The 25,010-nt window shown below is 41.1% G+C and overlaps 1 protein-coding gene across 1 annotated transcript in view; it reads left to right on the forward strand.

Moving 5' to 3' along the window:
- The window catches only part of ltk (leukocyte receptor tyrosine kinase), an 86,236-nt gene that overhangs the window by 44,563 nt on the left and 16,663 nt on the right, over window positions 1-25,010 (forward strand). Inside the window, exons 11-20 of the mRNA XM_050061612.1 lie at window positions 4,812-4,883; window positions 5,272-5,446; window positions 6,169-6,319; window positions 6,515-6,643; window positions 7,082-7,238; window positions 11,963-12,148; window positions 12,587-12,685; window positions 17,440-17,601; window positions 18,351-18,464; window positions 23,648-23,834. Coding sequence (XP_049917569.1) covers window positions 4,812-4,883; window positions 5,272-5,446; window positions 6,169-6,319; window positions 6,515-6,643; window positions 7,082-7,238; window positions 11,963-12,148; window positions 12,587-12,685; window positions 17,440-17,601; window positions 18,351-18,464; window positions 23,648-23,834 — 1,432 coding nt within the window. The remainder of the gene's footprint in view (window positions 1-4,811; window positions 4,884-5,271; window positions 5,447-6,168; window positions 6,320-6,514; window positions 6,644-7,081; window positions 7,239-11,962; window positions 12,149-12,586; window positions 12,686-17,439; window positions 17,602-18,350; window positions 18,465-23,647; window positions 23,835-25,010) is intronic.

A 25,010-nucleotide genomic window follows, 5' to 3' on the forward strand; every position in this document is an offset into this window, starting at 1 on the left:
AAAATTCTTGTCTAGAAGGGGAAAATTAGCTACAGAAACCAGGCCTGTTTTTTGCACCAGGCTATAAACTTTTTTTTTTCTTTTTTTTTTTTCATAAATTTAAGGAACTGCAGTTTTTGGCACTTTGTGTTGGCTTTGTTTTTTTGTTGGCTTGTATATGATAACTTTTATCTAAACGAAGCACAAAAAGTTGTTTTGAGCTCCTGGTACCTGGTTGGAGGAACATGTGGAGGAACGTTATGTTCAGCGATGAGTCCAGATTCCTACGCCGTTAAATCGTAGGGTCAAAGTGTGGAGAAGACGTGGAGAACACTTTGCTGATTGCTGCACCGACAGAGTAACATCTTTTGGTGATGGTGTGGGGCGGCATCTCCCTCACTGGAAAAACGAGGCTTGTCATAATTGGAGGCAATCTCAATGCAGAGAGATATCGAGATGAAATTCTGCAACTAGAGCAATCCTATATCTCCACAGTCTGGGACCGAACTCTATCCTCCAAGATGACAATACTCGCCCCCACAGAGCGGGGTTTATCAGAGACTACCTCCAAAATTTGGTGGCGGAGAGGATGGAATGGCCTGCCAGCAGTCCTGACCTCATCCCCATCGAAAAGTTGTGGGATAAGCTTGGGCGTGCTGTTCGTGCCAGAGTGACCATGTTGGCCGACAAATGCTGGTTGAAGAATGGAATGCCATCCCATAGCAGTGTGTGATCAGACTGGTGACCAGCGTGAGGAGGAGATGCCAGGCTGTTGTGGCTGTATATGGTTCTTCCACACGCTACTGAGGCTCCTATTTGTTAAATGAATAAAATGTTAAATTGCCAGTATGTCTTGTTTCTTCAGACTTCAATCATCCAATCCACCAAGCAACACCAAACAAGAGTCAACAGCAAAAAAAAAAAAAAAGCTGTTTGTCATTGGCAGAGAAGATTTGACAAATTTTTCATGGGTGCAACTCACATACTCAGCTCTGCTGCTCATCCCACAAATGCATGTTCCTTACAAATGTGGCATTATTTAAAAGAGAAATAAACAGGCTTTCCAACGGTATAAGATTTATTGCCAAGAAGCATTGTTACAACAAAGAAATAATCTACAATCTACCACATTTTCCTTACTTTTTGTGCTTAGTTTGAATATTTTACTCTCCCTGTTATTGCTGAGTCACGTGTGACATGTATCTTACTCTAGATGTATATCTAAAATATGAATCTTGTTTGTTAATAAGACATTTCTTTCAGGGCATCCTTAACAAACACTTGAGACCACAGAGACCACTGTTCAGCAAATGTTTTGCTTTAAATCTTATTAAACTGTAATGCTGTGTTCACACAAGGAGAAACAAAGCAGCAGCATGGCCGGCTCTATTATTGCTGAGTCGCTGTTGAAGTGTTGCACAGTCGCTCATCCACTGAACGTCTTCTAAAGTTTGTATTTGGTCAAAAAATTATCTATACTATTTATCAATGTCTGAGCCCCATTTTGGCATCACATTTTGCTGCCACATCACATCTCGTGTGCACTACAATACACAAAGAACTAGCATAGCATCAGCTGTTTTAGCTAAAAACACAATACCACAGCTAGAAACAAAAACGTATGATTAGTTGAGTGCTGAAAGAAGTTGAGGTCAGCTCAACTTTGATTTGTGTCAGGCGCCGGTTTGTGGCTTCATGTCACCAGTTTCCATTGAAAATTACTTGTAGCCTGTTGCTGTGTGAACACAGCATGAGGCTAACTATGCCCAGTGAGACCATTTGTCTTACAATGGTTACTCTGTGTCTCTCCTCATTACATCTAAAATTGTTTGTGCACAATATGACTCCAAGACTGTTGTTGAGACTGGCATCATGCTTAGTCCTGCAGCTTTCCTCAGTCATTTATTTTATGCCTTGTTTCAATGATTGTTTTTGACATGAGGCTAGCCAACATTTTATGCTTTGCTGCAAATGCATCACTGCAGTATGGCAGTAAAAATTTGTACCAACATTCCTGTGTTTGAGCCATAAGATTCAGTTTTTTATTCTCACAATCACGTAAAAGGACGCTTTAAAAACCTCTTCATGCTCTATTCAAATGTCCCGGGGTGAATTTATTAATAAGCATCACAATAGAGTTAAAAACAGATGTGAAATTTGACTTTGTTGTATTTTATTAACGAGATACGTCTGTTTTTCTTTGGGTTTGATTTAAGAGAAGGGTGGTTTAAAACCTGCAGGGAGACACAGTGTTGGTGGTATAATGCTGTTGTTCAGTCCCAGCTGGACAAGACTTGAGCAATTTCTAACTGGTATCAATTCAAGATCCCAGAGTAACTTCAGTGAGCCATAACATTACTTAATATTTCTCCCTATGATATTTTTGACCTCCCTGTGCTGGGATTCTCTTGCGCTGTGGTGGCTTGCATGCATTTCTGGTGTTGAATCTAGACCATGGAGGCTCTCAATGCTCAAAGGTACTATGCAGGATTTTCCTAAAAAATACTGTGTAGACTCACACAAAAAAATAATCCCTCTTAGTCATCACTTATGACCCACTAGAAGTGTGTGGCAGTGTATTTATCTACAGGGACTCTGCTTTCTGCCTGTATATTCTCATTCTCTTCTTATCCCGCTGTGTTCAAGGACACTCCTGGACACAGCATGCAGGTGAGGTTGAGACTTTATAAAAAGGTAGCGGTCAAGTGCCAGACTGTAAGCAACATGCATCGAAGAGGGAGCTACAAAAATTGCGGACACAGCACCACAGTGTTACCGTTTACAAATAGTAGCCAAAAATGTTGCATTGCCTGTTACCTTAAAGTAAGTTTAGCCATACGGTGTTGGCAAAGGGCAGCTCGGTGGACCTTGCATCTTGGGTTGAAGTAAATGCAAACCTTGCTATGCTGTAAAACCTTTAACTTTAACAGAAACCACATTAGAGGTCTGGTATCTAAGATTTAGTGGCATCTAGTGGTGAGGTTGCAGATTGCAACCACCCAAATACCTCTCCCCTCTACCCCCCCCTTTCCATGCATCTAGAGAACCTGCACGCAAGGCCCTCTCAAAAAACGTGAAAGGCCCTCTCAGTGCCAGTGTTTGGTTTGTCCGTTCAGGGCTACTGTAGAAACATGACGGTCTCTGTGGAAGAGGACCCACTCCCTATGTAGATATGAAGGGCTCATTCTAAGGATGCATTCACCCTGGGGCTATTTGGTCCACTTCAAACGAACCCTGGTCCGCTTCCACGGATAGTTTGGTTTGGTTCGCTCATTTTAACTCTGGTGCGGACCAAACAAGCGAACCCTGTTCCGCTTTAAAACTGGGGGTCTCGGTTCACTTGCGAGTGTAATCTGGTGCGGTTCGCTTACAGTGGGAAATACAAACAGACTATCCGGCAAACCAAAGTGAGGAAGTGTACCACAGAGAGGAGGTGACGTAGAGCGCAGTGCATTTTGGGTAGGAAAAAAAACAAAGCCAGCAGCACCAACCCGGGAGAAGCAGAGGTAAAAAAAAGAAAAAGTTGAAGCAGCTTGCACTGGCGCTCATATCAAATCTATAAATACGCATCTTGAATTAATACCATATAAATGGTTAATGCGGATTTATTTGACACCAGTGGACTTAAACCGGTTTGACCCAAATATACCGGATATATGTACAAAATGTACAGAAAACAGAGGGACCTTGTTCCATTGTATTTGGCAATGTACAAAGGTTAACATGTTCTGGGAAGAGGTAAGAGTTGTGATAGAGAAGGTAATTTCAAAACAGATTTTACTGGATCCTAAACCTTTTCTCATGGGCTTATATCCAAAGAAACATAATTACAGTAAATATGAACAAGCATTTATAGATCTCAGCTTGCTCAATGCAAAAAAATGTATTGCATTATTATGGAAAGGGATTTGTAGACCAAGTATTACTCAGTGGACAAGACAGATGTTATCAAGTCTCCCATTAGAGAGAATAACTTACATATTAAAGGCCAAACAGCATGTGTTTGAATTTATATGGGGACCCTTCATAGATTATGTAAAAGATTTAGATTTAGATCACCACATGATTCCCAAGCGCGGCACCACTGCTGCTCACCTCTCCCTCAGGGGAGAATGGATTTCACACACTGTGTGACAATCAGTGGGACTTTAACTTTAACTTAACAGATGACGTGAGTGAGTAGGTTCCATGGACAATGCAGTTTTCAAGATTATAATTTCTTTTCAGATCATTCTGCTTTGCTTTTTTTTTTCCCTAGACATCTGGATTTAACATATGTCACAATGAATATACTCCATTTTATGAGTACTATTTTGAGACATGCCATTTGGAGATTTTTACTGGATAGAACAGGAGCATGACCGTTTGGTCCGCTTTTCGGCATTCCCCGCCCAATCGAACCGAGTCCCCTGGACTATCCTGGTGTGAATGCGCCCTAAGATAACAAAACACAACTCTTAGTTACAGGTGACTATACACTAATGAAAACATAATTATGAATATGTATTCCATTTCTGCCAATAGAGCCCCCTAAATCCAACTTACTGGACCTTCAAGTGAAACCATGGAAATTAACAAAATTTATCATGTCTGTTTGCTACATAATGGACAAAGAGGGCTTAGTAGGAAATACATTCATGATGTTCTACTTAGGAATCAGTCTCTGGAAATGTGTCCTTGTTCATCCAAAATACTCGTCCTTGAACTGTTCTCATTTGTTGCTTTCTGTCTGAATATGATTTATGCTTAAGTGATATGCAGATGGGTTACTGTGACTCCATGTCCCTCTTTCTCCTCACCTTCCTCTACCTTGGCTTGCTGCCTCTGCTCAGATGAGAACTCTCTCCTGCCCATGGCGGACTTGGAGGATTTCTTAAGCCCCCTTCCAGAGCCTTCAGCCTCAGGTACTTGTGGATTTTCCAAAGCCTACCATGTCATTTTGAATCCATTTTGCGTGCAGAATTTACATACCAGGTGGTGGATTGTACACTCGCAATCTCTCTTGATGCTTGAAGCTTTATCTAGCAGCTGACCAGGGGCTTTCAATACGTCCTGCATTCAGCGCTCGCGTACCAGGTGGTTAATGCAATATCCAGTGATTCTCTGAGATGCTGCACCATATGTTTGCTTCTGTTCTTCAATGTTCAGTTGTTTATCTTGGTCTCACAGATTTCTTGTTATTTTTATCCAAGTGAATACACAGTACCTTCCTTTTAAAGACTCACTCAACACTTCTAAAATTTCCCACCAGCTCATGTCAGTGTTGTTTTCTCTTTATCTCCATTTTTCCAGAGGTTTCTTTGATGACATGGTGGTTTAACTCATGTGGTGCCAGTGGTCCCCATGGCCCGACCCAGGCCCAGTGTGACAGTACCTACAGGAACAAAAATGTCAGTGTTACTGTTAGGAAGGAAGAGCCCTTTAAAGGAGTCCAAATGTGGAGGGTACCTGCGACTAACAGATACCTGTAAGTGATGGAGGGGACGGCTTTAACACTCTTCTCTCAGGGCTGGTCGGTTATTTGTTCCAGTGTAAATCTGGTGATTGTCTGTTTTTTTGTATGTTTTTCTTATCTTTTGTCACTTTTTGTTTTTTGAAGGAGTTTCTACAATAACAAAAATAGTCTCTTCCTGTAAGATCAGTGACTCACTGTTGCTTTTTTTTTTCTCTGAATGTCATCCATAGTTCATTTAGTCACTGAAGAGACAAGCTGGGCTCGGCAGCAATTTAGTGGTGTGTCTGTGTGCTTGGGGTGTAAATTGTTCTAGCCATGCTCAGTGTAACTGATTATTGGCCTGCCAGATCAAGACTTGAAAGCAATTTGATTGTCTTTGCACAGCCAGTCATGGGACCTCATTATCACGCTCACGACATGAAATGATGCAACACAAAAGTGTCAGGATTACTCGTAGGATTTCCATGGCATTGAATGACTACGGCTAAGTTACACACAGCTGTACTTCTTGCCAGTGTCAGCGCAAAGCGTGTGTTTGTAAGAGGAACCCTTTACAGAACAGCAGGTGACTGTGTCTCCTAATTTGTGTGTTATGATAGACATCTGTAGCTGTTTGCTCAAGTGCACTGCAGTCTTATCTATCAAGTGTGTGATATGCTGTGGAGCCTGAGCCAGAAAGCAATTTCTTTCAGTCACAGTATTTAAACCCCTTGTGGTGCATTCATCTCCCTCAGGATCTCTGCTTACGGGGCTGCAGGAGGGAAAGGAGCCAAAAACCACAACAAGCGCAACCATGGGGTCTTTATATCTGCCATATTTCCTCTGGAGAAAGGAGATACCCTTTACATCTTGGTGGGACACCAGGGAGAGGATGCATGCCCAGGGGTGAGTTGGGTGGACTTCAGGACCAGCTGAAAGGATTTCCTGAAGCGTGTGATGTCCCACTGGGATGTCTTTTGGCAGGGAAAGTAGAGACAAGAATGTGACCTAGATAAAAAAGTTCGTGCCTGCTAAATTCATACATAAGTGAATACAGCTTCTCTCTCTGAAAATCAAATTTCCTTCTCCCCTGTGGTGTAGAGAAATCCCCATACCCAGAGGATCTGCCTGGGAGAGTCATCAGTCATTGAAGACAACCTCAGGGGGGAGGCTGGTGCAGAGTGGGCAGGAGGAGGAGGCGGAGGAGGTGGAGCCACCTACATCTTTAAGGTGACAGATGATACTTTGTGTTGTTTCAACAGCGTGGGCTCTTTCTGTGGGTCGTTTGATACCTTGTGCAGATTAAGTGCACATACTGATAGGCATCAACATGTCTGTAGGCATAGTGAAAGGATTTAGCAGTGTCTCACACTATAATCCACGGGTTTGGATTTAAATTGGACTCACTACAAGTTGGAAAGTCTTTTTTTCATCATAACATTAGCACAGGAAAAATATTCACTGGCCCCTTTATTATGATCTCCCATCTGGAAAAAAAAAATGTGAGTTCCCTGGGTCACGTTCAATTTGCTTCGGCACTAAGACTGATGCTTTGTCAAAAGTCCTTTTTCATTTGCAGTGAAATGTAGAGATGCACCCTTACTGTGGCACAAACGTAGTTGAAGATGGCTCAGATAAGTGAGATTTACAGTGATGCTGTCTTGTCAGATGGAGGGAGCTGAGCTGGTTCCCTTGCTGATTGCGGCTGGCGGAGGAGGAAATGCCTACATGGAGGACCCCGAGTCCAGTCTGGACCAGATACCACTGGAGCAGTATGAAAACAGCACCACAGCTCCTGGTACCAACGGTCAAACTGGTGCTGCAGGTACTAAATTATAGGCCATACGACTGCTAATGCAAATGTACTGTTGTTTAAGGAGTTCACTCAACTAAGCCTACAAAGATTTATCAGTTATGTTTTTGAGATACTGGACTTTGAGATTTCTCTCTCCACCCCGATATAATGAGGGTGAATGGAATTTTATTTGTGGTTGTCATAGCATTTTTCTGTTACTCTGGATAATTCATAAAACATGCAGTAAACTGTGCTCAGAAAAGTTTTGACAGTGAGGTCTGTAAGTAATTTGGAGTGACAAGATCACAGTTTTGGTCAATTCTTGGCTTAAGGGGGCATTTGATGCCTTAAATAGAATGTGAACAGTGGAGAGATGACAGAAAAATTAAGGCAGAGAGATAGTGAACGTGCAATTAAGGTCCTGAGATGTTGTGGTTCCTGTTTGTATGCTTTTGTGCTGTTGACAGCTGTGGCTGAAGGGATTATGTTTTCGGGTTGTCTGTATGTCCCATTCTTGTGAGCCTGATATGTCAGGAACCCCTTAAGAATGTTTTTTTTTTTTTTTTTTAAATTTGGCACAAACTTGGACTTGGACACAAACTGATCAGACTTTGGTGGTCAAAGGTCACTGTGACCTCACAAAACACGTTTTTGGCCGCAACTCAAGAATTCATACTAATTTATACTAATTATAGTATTATTATTATAGCGCGAGACTTGAGAACTAGCACCACCACTAGCCATCAGCTAGTCTCGCGTGAGTTGCCATGTAAACACAGCACGCCTGCAGGGCAGGCTAACTGACCACGGTGAGAAATGATGCTATAAAAGTGGAGTAAATTAAGTCTTTTCAAGTCAATTTTACATGCCGCAGCTTCAGGGCACTTGGATTACGACGGATGAGTGGTTCTGACGTTTTTGAAATGCATTAGCAGAGTTTTATTACATTTTCAAAATGTGGGTTCCATGCACTTCAAGTGTAGCTGTTATTCCGGCTAGCTGTTACCCTCCGATACCCCAAACGAGTTTTGGGGATTAAAAAACTACACTGGACACTTCTTGTCGGCATGAGGGTGAGTAAGTACTGTCTGTATTTTCATTCTAAAGTGGCCATTTCCTTTAATGTGCTTTGTAAATGTGTAAGTCCCCCAGTATCACTGTGACTTGACAAAGAGTTCGAGGTTGACAGGGACAGTTTTATATGAAAACTTGCGAAGAGTAGAATGACAGGTTATATTATGTTACAAAAAGATAGAAAAACTTCCCAACTAGCTGAACTCTTTTACTGACATATTATGGTATAAGGACAACACCAAAGGAAGAACAGAATAAAACATTACCAGTATATGTAGTATAACTTATGTGTACAAAAAATATTCTTTATGACACTAAAGTTTGGCTGCAGACTCAGGTGTGTGCTTTTCACAGCAAAGGGTTAGAAATCCTAGTTAAGAATGTGCTCCTGTTTTTTTTTCATCAACTGCTGAGATGCTGCGATTTCCAACAACAACAGGTTAATCTCTCCAAAAGGTAGCATTAAAACCTCCCCATAGAGACGTGTTGGTTGAAGGCCATGTGAGGATTTGTTTGTTCTGTAAACACACACACAAAGCAGCACACGTTGGCATGCATGCACGCTCTCACTCAGCAGGATGTGTTTGCCCTGTGGATAATGGGATCTATCTGGATTTTATTTTTAGTTTCTCGACAGGTCTTGACCTTCGGAGCAAGACATATATGGCAGAGAAAGGTCTCTCCTTGCTCTTGGAAATGCCTGCTGGAACGTTCACAGTAAATCCCCCCGACCAACCGAGTCTCAACACAGAGCATCTATCGGCTCATCTCGTTGAAACCTCTGCACGTTTGTTTAGATAAAGATCTGAGTGTCGGGGGAAATATGTAGCTCTTAGTAGTGTGTAGATGAGATGTGTAAGGATATGTGTGTGCGTGTGGGTGTATGTGTGTGGCGGTGTTGTCACATGAGACTAGAGCTGCAATAGATACAGTATGTATGTCATTATCATAGATGACAGGGTGGGCTTTCAAGATTTAGCAACATTTGATAAGGCTTAGGGACTCTAACTGGACATGTGACTTTCTGTTCATCAGCGTAGATTAGAGGCCGTGATTGGCTGGTGGTTGAACCTGTCGACTCTTTGCATGATTATTCATTACTCAAGGGTCTCCATCACTGCACTGTGGCAACAGTTAAACTCCAACTTTATATGTAAGTACAAAAAAAGAACGTGGCTGTCAGTGATGCCCGTGTGGATGGGTGTAAAGTGATAAAAGGCAAAAGCCACAAAGTCCTGTGTTCTTGGTTTTTTTGGGGGTTTTTTTGGGAAACAAAGAAGCCTCGCTGAGGACCCTCTCATATCCACCCACCAGCTGCCTGCAAACAAAAAGAAATAAAATCACAACAACACAACAAAAACTGGCAGACAGAACAAGAGCTTTTTGCCGACTCTATACTCTTGTTTCTGTGCTTTGCGTCGCTAATGTTTCACTCAGATCTCCAGGTGGAGATCGTCCCACCTTGTCAAACTTAGACTTAACAAGACTGACCTCTTTCCTCAAAGAATATTGACTTCTTGAAACTTCTTGATAGCCTGTAAAGCAGCGAGCAGAGCCCACTTTGCTGATTGGACACCCAGTCAAACTGCTCTCTCTCTCACAGAATCCCTCTGCTGCTGTTTGCTCAGTCAGATCAGCAGCCTCCAGTAAAAGCTGACTAAAGCCACCGTGAACACTACTGCCCAGACACCTGCTAAGTGTGAAGTTGATGGGATGAGCAGTTGTCGAGAAAATCAAAGGACAGACAAACTTCTTCCATTTCTGCAAGATAATGTCTTAGAAAATTACTGAGGCGATATCACCCAGGTATTTCGGCTTTTCTTGCCGTCTACAAATTTATTGGAGGAGAGTGCTGTCTCTACTTCACCAGCCAACCAGTTGCTCAAGTAAGACAAGAAGAGTTTATTTCACCAATGTGTTCATGTGCGGGGCCTTCATCAGGGTCATTTAGAGAATGTGTCAAAAGCACGGCTTATGTACAGCTAGCTTTATCTTAGCTGGACACATAGATGGCCAGCCTTAATCTCCAGCGTAGAAAGTTTAAAATCAGAGTACACAACAAAATGAAACAGCAAAAGCCATCTCACAGTTGCAGTTACAGGCACTCAGAGGGCAAAGACCAAAGGCTAATCGTCCAGTCTTCTATGATATGAAAATCTGCAAGCACAACCACTTTATATGCCTGAATATCTTTCCATAAACTATTAGAAATATGTGAAACGAGTGCTCCATAACAACTGCTTTCTGTAAAGTTTGAGCAACTCCTTGTGTAGTCTACCCCAGGAGATTACCAGTACCCGTGAATATGGATTGCTATATGGAGCCATTGTTTTCCTACAACTGTCTATGCTTTGTCACTATCGAATATAACTGCTATCTAACTGTATTTAAAGATGACACGAAAACTTATTTATTTACAAACTTACTACAAGGTTCTCCAAATGTGGGGGAGGAAGGGACAAAGTGTTTGTGCCAAGTAAAAGAAACCAGTATAACGAAACCAGGCCCCAGCTAACTTCTACCTCTTAAGATAAAATGCAAACCAAAAATCTAACTTTCTTACCAAAAGAAAAAGGGTGCAGCTTCACCAAACAAATACAAGGGTGGCAACAACCAATAAACCTAGTATTTCTAAACACAAAATAACCACATGAGGGAAATGTATAGGGTACGCACTCACCTACTGTCCTCAACCTCCCGCCACATACCTTTGATTTTAACAACTTTATCAAACAGAGCAGCAGCAGCCCAGGCAGTCTAAGTGCAGAGGATCAAAGAGACGGGCAGAACTCCTCAGGCGAGCTCCTTTTATTGAGGACCTGTTATGATGATGGGCAGGCTGAAAGCATGAGGTAACCAATTAGCAGACTGATAGAACTGCACAAGGTGGGAACTAATCAGCTTTTGGCACATGGAGAGAAAACAGGCGAGGGAGAGCGAGAGAAAAACAGGGAGGAAGAAAACACAGCACAATAATGCATTTTCCCCTGCCTGGCATGAAACATATGGCATTTATTTATTCTACAAAGGCCTCACAGCTCACGATGTTAAGGAAAGTTAAAAATAGCCTCTGTATCCGCCCTGTGATTTGAATCCACTTCAACTTTATTGGGTTCTGTCTTGATTCATGCTATACCTTTCAACCAAGTTTTCTGAAAATCAGGTCAGTAGTTTTTCAGTAATGCTGAAAAAACCTCCCTAGCTGTGGTTATAATGATAGAATTTAAAACCCGGTTTAGTATTTAAAACATATAACACAGTTAAAAACGACAAAACCATCAATAAATATTTGTAAAAACTACCCCAAAAGCCCTCTAGTTCTAACATCTTCATTAATCATGTTTGGATTGGAGCATCTGAGGTTATAAATCCAGAAAACCTCTTTTCTTTTCCTAAGGACATTAATGTCACGCCATCTGGGTCCCAGACTAATAGCACGGAGTTTGAAAGACACAGGGAGGACCAGGACCAGGGAGGGAGGGTCTACTGCCAGTTGTATTATGGGAAGTGTTTTTGAGTCCATGCTAGGGGCTAAAAGTTAGCACATCTTGGCCTGTATTAACATGTAATGCAGTGCCTGCTGTCTAAACATTTCTGTTCCTTTCTCTTAGTTTTTGTGGCGTTACATCATATGTTTGATATAGTAGTGTTTAATTTTGTGCTTGTTTGTGTTCCTGAAGGTGGAGGCGGAGGCTGGAAAGACAGTCCCAGTCCTCACCAAGGGGCTGGAAAGTCTCTGGTGGAGGGTGCTGAGGGGGGGTCCTCATGTCCCCTGGCCCAGTCCAAGCTCAGCTGGTCCACATTTGGGGGATTTGGAGGTGGAGGTGGGGCCTGCACAGCTGGAGGGGGTGGAGGAGGTTACAGAGGTAACAGTATTTTCTGTCACCGACCCTTAAATGCTGTCTCTAACCCTTGCACTAAAATCCCATATCACTTTTATGTCTGTTCTTCTGTCTCGCTCCCTCTTACCATTTCTTCTGAGACATGCCACCAACCTCCTTCAATAAGAATTTTTTTTTATAATTTCTGTGGCACAGGAGCCTCTTTTAAAAGACTTGATTTGATTCTTGAGCGTAATGTATGCTTGTCTGGCTGCTCTCGACACTTGACTCTTTACAGAAATGACACAATTTCAACTGGGGAAAAAAAGTTTTGCAACATTAAAGTATCTGTCACATTCAGATGAAGGTCAGAAGTGGTGTCAAACTGACAAGCATACGCTGCCATAAGTGGGTCAGAATGGTTTTGACGTTTTTTTTTAATACTGACTGATGTGAGAGTTTGCAATGTACATTTTGTGGCAGGAGGAGACGCTGCACTGACAGATGAGATCACTGCCGACGGCCAGAATGGAATCTCATTTATTCACCCGATGGGAGAGATTTTCCTTCAGCCTCTGGCAGGTGAGACTGCTATCATATGATAATGTTATGAAGATACTGATGCTGATGAATCTGATTATGACTCTGCCAGACCGAAGTAGTAAAAATAGGGGAGGAATATGAAAATAAAGAAGAGAAGAGCAAAGAGATCAAATATCATCCCCTGATGAAGACTGAGATGCTGTGAACACATTAAAAAAAGCTATTAAGTGCTCTTAAGCTATTAAACTTTGGTTTTGTCAAACTAGAATTGACTAGACTTGAGTAAAGTAGACTGGATCAGAGGTGAGAAGAAGGAACAGAATCAAGAGAGTGAAATCCATCCGCTAAACACCATTTGATGCAGCTGAAAGCCTGGGAAAAAGCTAGTAAGGGGACTTTGAATTCAGATTATTTGGGGGCAAAGTTTAATAAAATAGTGTAAAATTAAGTTGAGTGCAGAGGAATAGAGTAGAATGGAAAATAATAGAGCAAACTCCAGCTGCTGATAAAAAAGCCCTTGAAAAAGTGAGGAAGTGGACATTAAGTTTAGATGTTTTTGGTCAAACTAGAATATCATTGAATTAAGTCGAATAGAATAAGTTAAGTAGATGGAAAATTAAAAGAGAGCTAATTCAAACTGCTTGTGAAGACAATTAAATATAATTGAGCGCCCTGGAAAAAGCTAGTAAGAGGACATTGAGTTAAGATGTTTTTGGTCAAACTAGAATAAATAGAATAGAATTGATCAGGATAGAGGAGAGAGCAAACTCAATCTGCTGATGACGACTTTGAGATGCAGTTGAAAGCTTCGGAAAAGGTGAGCAAGTGGACACTAAGTGAAACTTTTTTTTTTTTTGTCAGACTAGATGTATTGCAGAGGAGAAGAGTGCAAATGCTATCCACTGATGAAGGCCATGAGATGCAGCTGAAACAGTAGAATAGAGTGAAGTAAACAGTAACAGAATTGGGGTAAGGACAGAAGCCAGAAGTCCAAATAAACATGCTCAACCCTCAGAAGTATAAATGGGTGCTGAGTCCTCAATGAAAATGTCAAACAAATGTGTACAAAGGGTACAGGACAGCACACCAATTATATTTATTGTCACACGAACGTTTTGGGTGAAACCCTTTCTCAGCTTGCAAAGGCAACAAACTGAATGTATCACACACAGGTGTCACTAATCAGTAATCAGGCTGTTGCAGCAGCTGCAGGTAATAGCAAGAGAAAAAGAAAAAGACAGAAGGGCACAAACAATACATCCCTTCTTATATCAACAAACAATTCTAACAGTTATTTAACAATGAAATGCATCCCAGTCTCTAAAGAATCCCACACTTAACATTTTTTCAAGTTTTTAAAGTTTAACTGTACAGGCGAATGTGTTTAATTGTTTCTAATTAATTTTTAACCTGAAGGCCTGCTAGTAAAGAACATTTTTACAAGAAACAAGTTAGCACCAACTCCTCATTAAGTCCCTTTGGCTCTAAAGTGTCAAGGAAATGAATCCAGAAACATTCCTTTTGTAAAAGGATTTTATCCCAATCTCCACCTCTGGGTGGAAGGGTTAAGAGAGAAAACACCGTTTGCAGATGATGATGGTGAGATGTGGATGAAAAAGCTTGTAAGTGTACATTGAGTTAAGGGTGTCAAACTTGAGTGGAGTAGAAAAGAACAGAGCTAACCTCATCCTCTAATGAAGACTGTGAGACGTGATTCAAAGCCCGAAACAAACCCACCTTGGTCGACACTTAGATGTATGTCTTAATTCAACTAGAGTAGAATAGAAGAAAGAGTGCAGATATAAATAAGAAGAAGAAGACGAACAAGAACAAACCAGTCAGGCAAGAGAGTGAAAGTGGGTCATAAGACACCTTTTAAAGGAGTCAAGACAAACTGCTGTTCTTATGTTTTCAAGGAGACTGTTTCAGAGTCTTGGCGGAGCGACTGAGAAGGCCCTGACTCCCAAATGTGTTTGACGTGGTTGCGTGGTGGTTAACAATCCTTGAGCCACAGCTCTGAGGGGCTTAGCTGTACTGTGTCCTGGAATATAGCTCGGGGCGAGACCATGCTTTACACACAAACAGCAGAATCTTGAAGGAATTTAATACCAAACAGAGACCAAGTGCAGCGATGCTAGTACAGGTGTAATATGTTGGGCCACGGTGTTCTGTACTAGTTGCAAGCAGTTAAAAGAGGCCCAGTAGATACCAAAATATAGGGAGCTATAATAATTGAGTCCTTGGGAAATTTTAGCATGGATTACTTTATAAATCTTTAAATTAGGAGGTCCTGATTCTGAGCTGAAAGAAGCTAGATTTGAAAACTGTGTAAACCTGTCTATTAGATTCCAGAGTATTGTTGAATATTATTCCAAGGAGGACAATAGGATCTCTGCTTTGTTTTCATTTATTTGTTGAAAGTTATTAGTCATCTGTCCCTTAATACCATGCAGACATTCAGAGAGTTTAGTCGGTTCATTGGGTTGAATGGGAAGGTACAGCTGCCTGTCCTCTGCGCAGCAGTGAAAAGAGATGTTGTGGTTCTGGATAATTTTGCCTAGCATAAGCATAGAGATGGAAATTAGGAAGGGACCAAAGACTGTGCCTTGAGGGACTCCAAATGGGAGATACGTGGGGTTAGAGGGTGAATTGTTAACAGTGACAAAGAAGGTCCTGTTAGTGATGTTAGGGTGACGCCAATGAAGAGCTATGCTCTATACACTTTTAAACATACAGGAAGGCAGAAAAATGACTCAAATGCCAGTTAATATTCACCCTGGATTTTATTTTTTGCAGTTATAATATGACAAGGACATCTTTCTAGTTATATAACATATAGTTGCGTCGCTGCTTAGAGTCACTCCAAGAATAGATAACATTAAAGCAAAGACACAGTGTTGCTGTGAAGATTAAATCCTGAGCTCCTGGGTGTCTTTGCACTTAGTTCTCCAAGCGATTGATCCAGTCAAAGCTTCAGTGTGTGTGTGTGTGTGTGTGTGTGTGTGTGAACCTGTTTGTGCCAAACTATCTTTCTGAATACATGTGCATGGTTTATGTAGTGGTGTTTTCTTTTCTTTTTTTTTGCGAGACTACCATCTGATTCTCATTATTTAGTGGACGGAAGAGGAAGGCAGTCGACTAATTCACAGCCTCATGTTGCTTGTTGCCCTCGGCGCCAACAGACAGCCCTCCATTCTCATGTGAAAGACGCTGTTGTTGAAGCGTGTGTCACAGTGACTGCCTCTGCAGTGTTCAAACATGACATGCATTCAAAGAGCGATCCAAAGAAAGAGATTAACTTAAATGGTTATTATTATTATTGCATTATTAAGATTTTACAAGTTTTTTCTGTAATTGAGTTAAATCATTGTTTGTAAGTGAAGGATGAGGTTTAATATGACACATAACATACAGAAATTCTAACAAGAAACAGTGGAACACTGGTAAGGTCACAGATTAGAGTGAATATTTTGATAATGGGACATTTTTATTACAAGCACATATTGCGGTTTACACAAATACAGACATGACTGATCACATACACTCCAGAGCAAGGCTACAATGTTCTGTATTTTTCTTACTGTCAACAACTCTCATGAAAACACCCAAATTCAACAGTGTGTTAGTCCATCTCTTCCTGACTTCCACACCCTGTGTGTGTCTCTCAGCCGTAATAGCATGTGCTCCTGCTCAAAACGTACAGCATACTTGAATGTTTCATAAAAGGCGAACTAATTTTCTAAAACAGCTGGACCTTGTAGTTACTCACCATTACTCAACATGTATAAATATAGTCATTTATTTGGGGCTATTTTCAGCCACGGATGTGGCACAAAAAGTACTCACAGCATCAAAATGGTGAATGCGTAATTGACTCAAAATAAAGAACAGCCCCCAGGTGCATTGTAAGAAAGGAACATGTCAACTAGGGTTACTGTGTGGCTCATTCATGTTTGGGGTTTTTTTTTTTGTGTGTGTGTGTGTGTGTGTGTGTGTGTTTAAGCCCCTATGACACAGAGGAATACGCGATAAACCATCTGTCTTTGGCTCCAGAAACAATATTTCAATCAGGAGAGAAAGAAGAATGGTGAAGATAAAAGATAATGTTTAATACATGAGTGTACAGATTAACAGATAATTTGTGCTGATTAAGGTTTTACGGAAGTCTTTGGAGCTTGGACATCAAAGGGTGATATTTTGTGATTGAGGGTCGTCTGTGTGGCAGCAGGATAAATCCCCCCCATAGAGTCCAGACACTGATGGTGGTGGTGGCTGCTGATGACTCTGAGGCTGATGAGGCCGATGAATCCGTGAAGACTAGGTGGTGATGGGTAGGTGGAGGGCGTACAAGACGGCAGCAAGACAGAACTACGGCAGAGAAAGAACCATATTTAAAATGAGGAGCAGTAAGATGATAGGCTGACAGAGAAGGTGTGTCGTTGTGTTACTGGTTGAGTGTGAATCAGCTGATGACTCAGTTGACAGACCCAGGCAATGACACCTAGAGACAGTGAGCGAGCATACGTGCAAGGAGTGAATGGCACGGTGAGAAAGAAACTTAAAGCATGGAAAGTGTATATATATATATATCATATCAATTTATTATTGGGTTTGATCCTTTCATTGGATTTGCTGACAAAAAGAAACAAAAAACATATCGCCCGGCCTTGTTTGAGTATCCTGCAAAGTTAAAGAACTCCCTCTGTAACAAATCCTGGTGTTTGTGGGTTGTTGGTTTTTTTTGTTTTTTTTTGCGTCCATGTGTTTATGTGTGTGGATATTGTCCCCTGTAGCCATGGAGAGTCACGGCGAGTGTGAGATCAAGGTGCAGCTGAACTGCAGCCACTGTCAAACGCAGAGCTGCAAACGAGATGAAGACACTCACCACATCCTCTGTCTCTGCGACGACGATGAAGTCCTGGCCAGCGATAACGTCACATGTGTCGGCACCATAGGTACGTAATTAACCCCAACAAACAAGAATTTTGAGGGATTTATCATCATTAAAATGAGCTGTTTACACCAACAGAAAAAGTTGGTGTAAACAGCTCATTTTAATGATGATAAATCCCTCAAAATTCTTTCCAATCAAAACACATAATGCATCTCAACTTCACCCACAAAATTATCATTAGTGTTACAAAACTTTGTTTTTCCTCACATGCCTCAGTGGTGAACAAGGAATCTAAAAACAGAGCAAATTCTTGATAAATTGAGGTTATAGGGGCCGTGTTTCGCAACAACACTACAACAAAACATCCATTTTATTAACTCTCACACAAGTCGTATTTTCGCCAAAACCTTACTATTTAAAACACTTCTGCCCATGAGAAGCACACATGGGCATGGGCACATGTTTGATTGAACTCTGCTGGTGCATTCTGTTAAGTTGCCCAGGCCACTACTTGTCTGTGCGTGAGACTGTTTATGCCCATGTGTTTTAAGGTGACTGTTTTAGTGATAATGCATGTGTTTGGGAAGAACTTAGCATATGACTGGGAAAATAAGACGGCTGTTTTTGATAGTTTTTCCATTGATAAACAATAAATAAATTGTCTCTGTTTTTTAATCCTTCGTTCACCATTGGTTAAATAAAGTTTTCTTTGCAAATTTACTGTAACACAGGATGAGTAATTGATATGCAAATCATCATTTTGTGGGTGAAGTATTCCTTTATTGGAGCCTCTTCTCCCCTGTCTCCCAGCAGCTCCTCAGGGTCCGGCTTTGCAGGGCCCGATGTCGACATCTTTGATCCTGGCAGTCGTGGTCTCCACCATCGCGAGCGGCATCGCTCTGATCTGCACTGGCATCATCCTCAGTAAGAGACTCCTCGAGCTCTGTGGGCAGTCAGTGCCCTCCACCTTCACCCGGCTGTGAGCGCAGCTGGACATACAGATGCTTTCAAGATGTTGCTGAACAGAAACAGGAACACCTTTTGATAAGTGTTGGTTTGAATGCCCTCCTCTGGCTGTGCGCCGGATGATTAACAAAGCTGATAGGGCTCTGAATGAAACGTTCCTGACACAATATAAAGTGAGCACATATGGACACTTATAATAAGCACTTATTTCAGGTGACTCACCTTTTGCTTTCTGTACGTGGATCCGATTTTTTTGTGCTAAAAGAGTGTGAAACAAGATTATCCTGCAAATGAGAGGTGAGATAATTGAAGAGATTGCGGTTAAGTACCACATTGTTTATACAATCTGTTGTATATACAGTATGATTGCTCTAATGGAAGCAGTAGAGATGTACTGTGAGCAAGAATACATCATTGACTATGAAAAGGACAAGAAGGAAGGTTTGGCATTTAACAAGGAAGTTTCTCTCAGCCGGAGATTGTGTGCTGATGAATGAGATTAGACAGCAGTAAATGTCAGGCGTTATGATTCAGTAACTGAAAAAAAACCCTTAAACAATCATGATTACGTAGCCATAAAGATTAGAACAATATGGGGACAAAAGAGAGCTGTGATAAAAGATAAGCCTCTCAGTCACTTCGGTAAGCACGCAGTTTATCTGAACCCATGGGCATTGACTCGCTGCGATACGAGTATTAGGACAGAGACTTGAGCTGTGATGCGGCAAAAGGCGATTTACACAAAGCACTGTGATTTAGTTTTGAATGAAGATTTGTTCGATATCTGTAATCTGAGACAATCTAGCAATCAGACAAGATGTAAAACGCTTTATGCTTTACTGATGATTCTTGCACACACAAACTGCTTAAAGTAGGAATAATTAGGGAATTAACCAGTTTGAATTCTACTACACAGTGACAAAAACACACTGGGAAGGAGAAAGGAAAACAACTGAGGAATTAAAAGACAACCACAATCTAATATTTCATATGAATTATGATTATAACATTACCTAATGCGTGCATTAGTATTTATCTTTGTCTCAAAAGCTGCTATGCAATATATACTGTTTAATGTTGACGAGGGCTGGGCGATATATTGACATTATATCCATATCGTGATAGGAGATTTAGGGCTGTTGCGATAACCGTAATATTGACAAGAACGACAAGGCTCTGAGCCTCTATTCTGAGAGCTGCAAGTTTGCTGTTTGCCAAGAGTTGGAAAATATTCAATTTTTTAGCTAAATGTGCAGCTGCTCATCACTTTTTACCCACAGTGGAGGAGGTGCGTGACAGTTACCAAAAAGATCATGAAATCAATTACAACAACAATGATCAAAAAGTTGATACTTAACCCACAGAGACCAGCAGGTCCGTCCTCTCTCCCTATGTAATTCAGCCCTTCCCTTCATCTGTAGCAAGTGCTCTACCTTGTGCCAACATTTTTTCTAATGCGGATATGCTGTATCATAGCAACCAAACACAACCAAAGCATCTCGGCTGACCTCATTGCCCTTCTATGTTCTGCATTTAACAGTGAACAAGTATTCCAGTTGTCTTAAAACTGTTATCTTTGTCATTTAAAAAGCAACAGTATACCTAATAATAGCTCTATGCGCCACCCTTAATCACCGCAGGATAAATTTCTTCATGGTGACAGCCCTGATGAGACTATATTGTCTTCGATTTTGGATGTTTATAACGTTAATACAGCATAAGTGTTGTCTTTTTCTGACTTTAAAGGCTGCATTTCAGTAAAATGATTCAGTTTTTATTTGTCTTTACCCACTTAGTCGTTCTATACACATTGTTAATTTATCAAAAATCTCGTTTTGTAAATATTTTGTTAAAGCACCAATAGTCAACTCTACAATATTGTCACACTTTTGACATCCAGTCGTTCAAAAATATCATATTTGGCTTTCTCCTTATCGCCCAGCCCTAACGTTGACTAATATACTAAATCTAGCTTTATTAACAACAGACACTTTATATAACTACAGTTTCTATGTGGTTGTAACAACAACATACGCAGTCATTCTGCAGTAATATAGGACAGTGAGGGATTATACCGCTAATAACACTTTTTTATTGCACCTTTGTCACCTTTTTGATGACCATGCGCTGCAGATAATTAGGAAGGGAATCCTGACATTTTGATAGACCCACTATTCCTCCACCAATGCTGTATAAAATATAGCAGATTCTCCATCTCTCAGCCTTGCGGTAACCTCAAGTGAATGTGCTGAATATTAAGTGAAGCTCAACAGTCCTTTCCCACAACTCTAAACTTTGTGTAAGGGCCTCTGGAGAAATCTGCACAGCACTATCTTCCTGTAAAATATCAATTACATTTTCAGTTTTCTGGGCTTGTTTGCTGCCTGACAGGACAACCAGGCGTTGCAACAGCAGCCTGGGGATTTGACTGAAGTAATACACACGATAAAACTCCTGTAAGGAAAGTGATAAATAACTCTGACAGATAGAAGAATACTGAGATTTTTTTTTCCCCCTGTGGCAGTGAGACCTGAGCAAGGTGATGTCAGTTTTACAGCCAACCCTAAAACAAAATATCATGATAACTTTGGGGAAATGAAAAGATTTTGTATTATTTTCTTGGACATTAGAGAAAGATTACTAATAAATAAAGTAAGACCCATCCTGATGAACTTTAAGGGCAACTTTGGTAATTTTGAACCTGGACCCTATTTCCCATGTTTTTGTGTCTAAGTGATGAATGGAGTTTTGAAATTGGCTCTGTATTGAGGGTGACTGCTTTAGCAGCACTGGCAAAAAAAGGTTGCAATGTAATCCCTGCAAGCAGTTATGCACCAGTAATTTACATCCACAAAAACCGACAGGCTCAGAATGTTATTGTAAGCGTCTGACAGTAGCACAGAAAGCTAAATCAGCTAAATATTCAGCCATAACATAGAAAATCTTTTCAGATAACAATCAGAGTCAACCACAGTCTTTAGTGGACGTATATTGACAGTGCATAATTCATACAAAAACAAAGGAAAATACAGCCAAAGTTTCCATTTAAATCTAACACCACTGTTGGACCATAATTCCCCCTTGTACAAAGGCAATTAAATCAGCAGATTAGACAGACATGACATCCTCTGACTCCACTTTCATGCTCCCCAGAGGATACTCCACTTTGCATAAAAGATATGTCATGATCACCACTGACCATCATCAGAGTGCTGTTTGCTCAAACACTTGTGTAATGTGGAGTGAAATTGTAACTGAACCCTTGAGGAAGAGACAGAACAACTTCTTTAGATCAGATAGATCAGCTCTCCATTACCTTATGATAATACGTACTAGTAGCATACCCTTATATAATATGTATATAGTGCTCCAGTGATGACGTTTTTCTGTAGGCTGACACCAAAGTTGGACTTGCCCTGGTTCCCTTATCAAAAGGCTAATGGGATTTTTCCACTGGATTTTGGATTACTGCAGAAATAAGCTCTGTGGGAACTTAGAAGTTTTGTTTAGCAAGATAATCCAGCCGTGATTTTAGCCTAAATGTAGTCACCAGAAGTAAAAAGCTAACATTAGTCGATAAACAAACTACACCAGGGTTGCATGACTTTGTCGCTGACACAAGGAGGCTGTAGAGCTGTTTTCACTGTGATGATGTTCTGTAAAGTGGGGTATTTATTGACATATTTTATGTCATAGAACAAAACATGAAAGTCTCTTAAGCTTGTGTTCACCACGGACCTTGTCTCAGATATCTAAAAACTATTCAGAAAAGTCAACCCATTGACATCAAGATGAGGGAACAGGGAGTGGAAAAATGCTAACTCATTTCCAGGTTCAAGGACTCATTCTTGGAGCACTGTGTCGGTGATTGATGTTAATGTCAATGTGTGAAATACACAATGAAAGAAAACTGTTGGTTTCTTTACAACAGCAGAATACAGGAATACCAGAGTAGTGTTGAGGGTATGTGATGTAGAAAATCAAAACAACTAAAGGTGCGCTGTCCTCTCAGGAGATATGAGGAAATGGGCAACAACGTGTGCAGTATATGGCACTAATATTTTTGAAAAATGGGACATACATTAAGAGGAGTTAGAGTTAAAATCAGCCAGGCTGGCAAGTACAAGTCATCAGATATATGACATGCTCTGAACAGAAAAGACAGAAAACAAATGAAAATGTCAGCAGGTGAAACAAACATTTAAAAAGTTTGAGTTTGGTTAGTGCAAGCTAAACATAGATGCACGCTGTGTCATCAGACAAATATTAATTGCAGATGAGATAGTTGTTAAGCTAATTATAAGCAGTCATTAACAAACAGCTGCGGAGTCCTAACTGCATGACATCGTCGTCCTATAATTGTCAGACAAAGTGCAACACGAGCTGACTTCTCTGCACACCATAATCGGGCAAATCACTTCCTTATGAAAATGGATAAGCTATTTAGTGTGACGTCCTCACTAACTGCACTGTGTGTAATTGTGTGAATTTGCAAGTGAATAAATCAGATACTAAAAGAAAACCGTGACATTTGTGCAGTTACATACATGTTGCTTACCGCTGCAAAAAGCACACCTGCACACCCTTCAGGTTAACAGTGTCTCTTCACCTGAGCTCTCCCCCATGCAGGGAGGTAGTCTGTTCCCTGGGCACCCCATCTGCTCCTCCTTCCCCTCCCCCTCCTCCTCCTCCCCCTCCTCCTCCTCCTCCTCCTTCTCCCACCCCTCATCCCATCCCCCCCTGGGTCCCTAGCATCTGCACCGGGCGATGGCTCGACGGCACCTCTTACCTGCACGCAACGCCCCCTCCCTGGCAGACTACTAACCTGCATCGGGGACGTGGGCTGCCTCCACGGCGGGTGAGTCCAAACTCACTTGCACAGACAGTCTAGGAGCAGTAACCAAGAAGAGGACATCCCACATGCATCCTGCAACATGGTGTTTTATGTGTGGAAGAAACAGAATTGGGTTTTTACATTGATGAGCATCGACCTCTGAGATGCAGCTTGACCCCTCCTTGTGTTACTGCTCCTACAGTCAGCAGATAGACAGGAAGTTGGGGTCCAGTTGGTGTTGTGATTTTAAAAAAAACTTAAGACTTTGAAGTAAAGCGAGCTTGTCTCTTCTTGTCTTTGTCTTTAGTGTGGTACCGCAGGAAGAACAACCTGCACGCAGTCAGGGGGCGTCTGCAGAGTCCAGAATACAAGCTGAGCAAGATCCGCTCCTCCACCATCATGACGGACTACAACCCCAACTACTGCTTCGCAGGGAAGGCCGCCTCGCTGAATGAACTGAAGGAAGTACCGCGCAAGAACATAACACTTCTCAGGTACACGGTGGTGGATTGTAACTAAGTGCATTTACTCAAGTACTGAGGTATTTTTACTTCGCTTGAGTATTTTAATCTCATGCCACTTTTTACTTCTTCTTCACTACAGTTCAGAGGGAAATATTTTTATTTTTACTCGACTACAATTATGTGATGACCTAAGTTAGCAGTTACTTTACAAATTAAGATATTTGCATGCAAACCATATGAAAATACACAAGTGCAGCTGAAACGATTTGTTGATTGATAATCATTTAAGTCATTTTTCACCCAAAAACACTTCATGCTTCCAGCTTCTCAAATATGAGGACTTGCTTTTCCTTTTAAATATTTTTATTATTTGATTTAATTGAATGTTTTTTTGTGTTGAGAATGTTTACTTTTAATACTTATATACTTTCTTGTTTATTCTTACATACTTTTACTTACTTAAAGGGATAGTGCACCCAAAAATGAAAATTCAGCCATTATCTACTCACCCATATGCCGATGGAGGCTCAGGTGAAGTTTTAGAGTCCTCACATCATTGCGGAGATCCCAGGGGAGAGGAGATAGCAACACAACTCCACCTAATGGAGGCTTACAGCGCCCCAGATTCAATCGTCCAAAAACACATAATTGAAACCACAAAATATCTCCATACTCCTCGTCCGTAGTGATCCTAGTGTCCTGAAGCCCCGACATAAAAAGTTGTTTGGAAAAACGTCATTTGAACTCTGTTTTTAGCCTCATCGTAGCCTGTAGCTCTGACTGCCTCTCTGGGTTATGTTGCTACCCCTTCTCCCCTGGGATCTCCGCAAGTGTTGTGAGGACTCTAAAACTTCACCTGAGCCTCCATCGGCATATGGATGTGAGAATGAGAATTTTCATTTTCGGGTGCACTATCCCTTTAACACTTTTAATGCAGGACTAGTAACAGTATTTTTTTCTGCTTAGTATTAGTACTAAATGCTTCTACCACCACTGCAGGTACAGCACTCTTGGACCCGATGTTAAAATGTCAGTTTGAGGTTCTGATGTACGGTGGCTGACAAGGGCAAATGTGCTACAACAATCCAAAATGAGAGAGTACACTCAAAGTACACATCAAATAAAATTTCTCCAAACACGTTTCTTGTTATTTTAGGTAGTTATTATCACACTAATGTATGTTCAAGTGTCCATTTCCCCCGATAA

The sequence above is a fragment of the Epinephelus moara genome, chromosome 14 (assembly GCF_006386435.1).
Source record: "Epinephelus moara isolate mb chromosome 14, YSFRI_EMoa_1.0, whole genome shotgun sequence".
Classification (NCBI taxonomy): Eukaryota; Metazoa; Chordata; class Actinopteri; order Perciformes; family Serranidae; genus Epinephelus; species Epinephelus moara.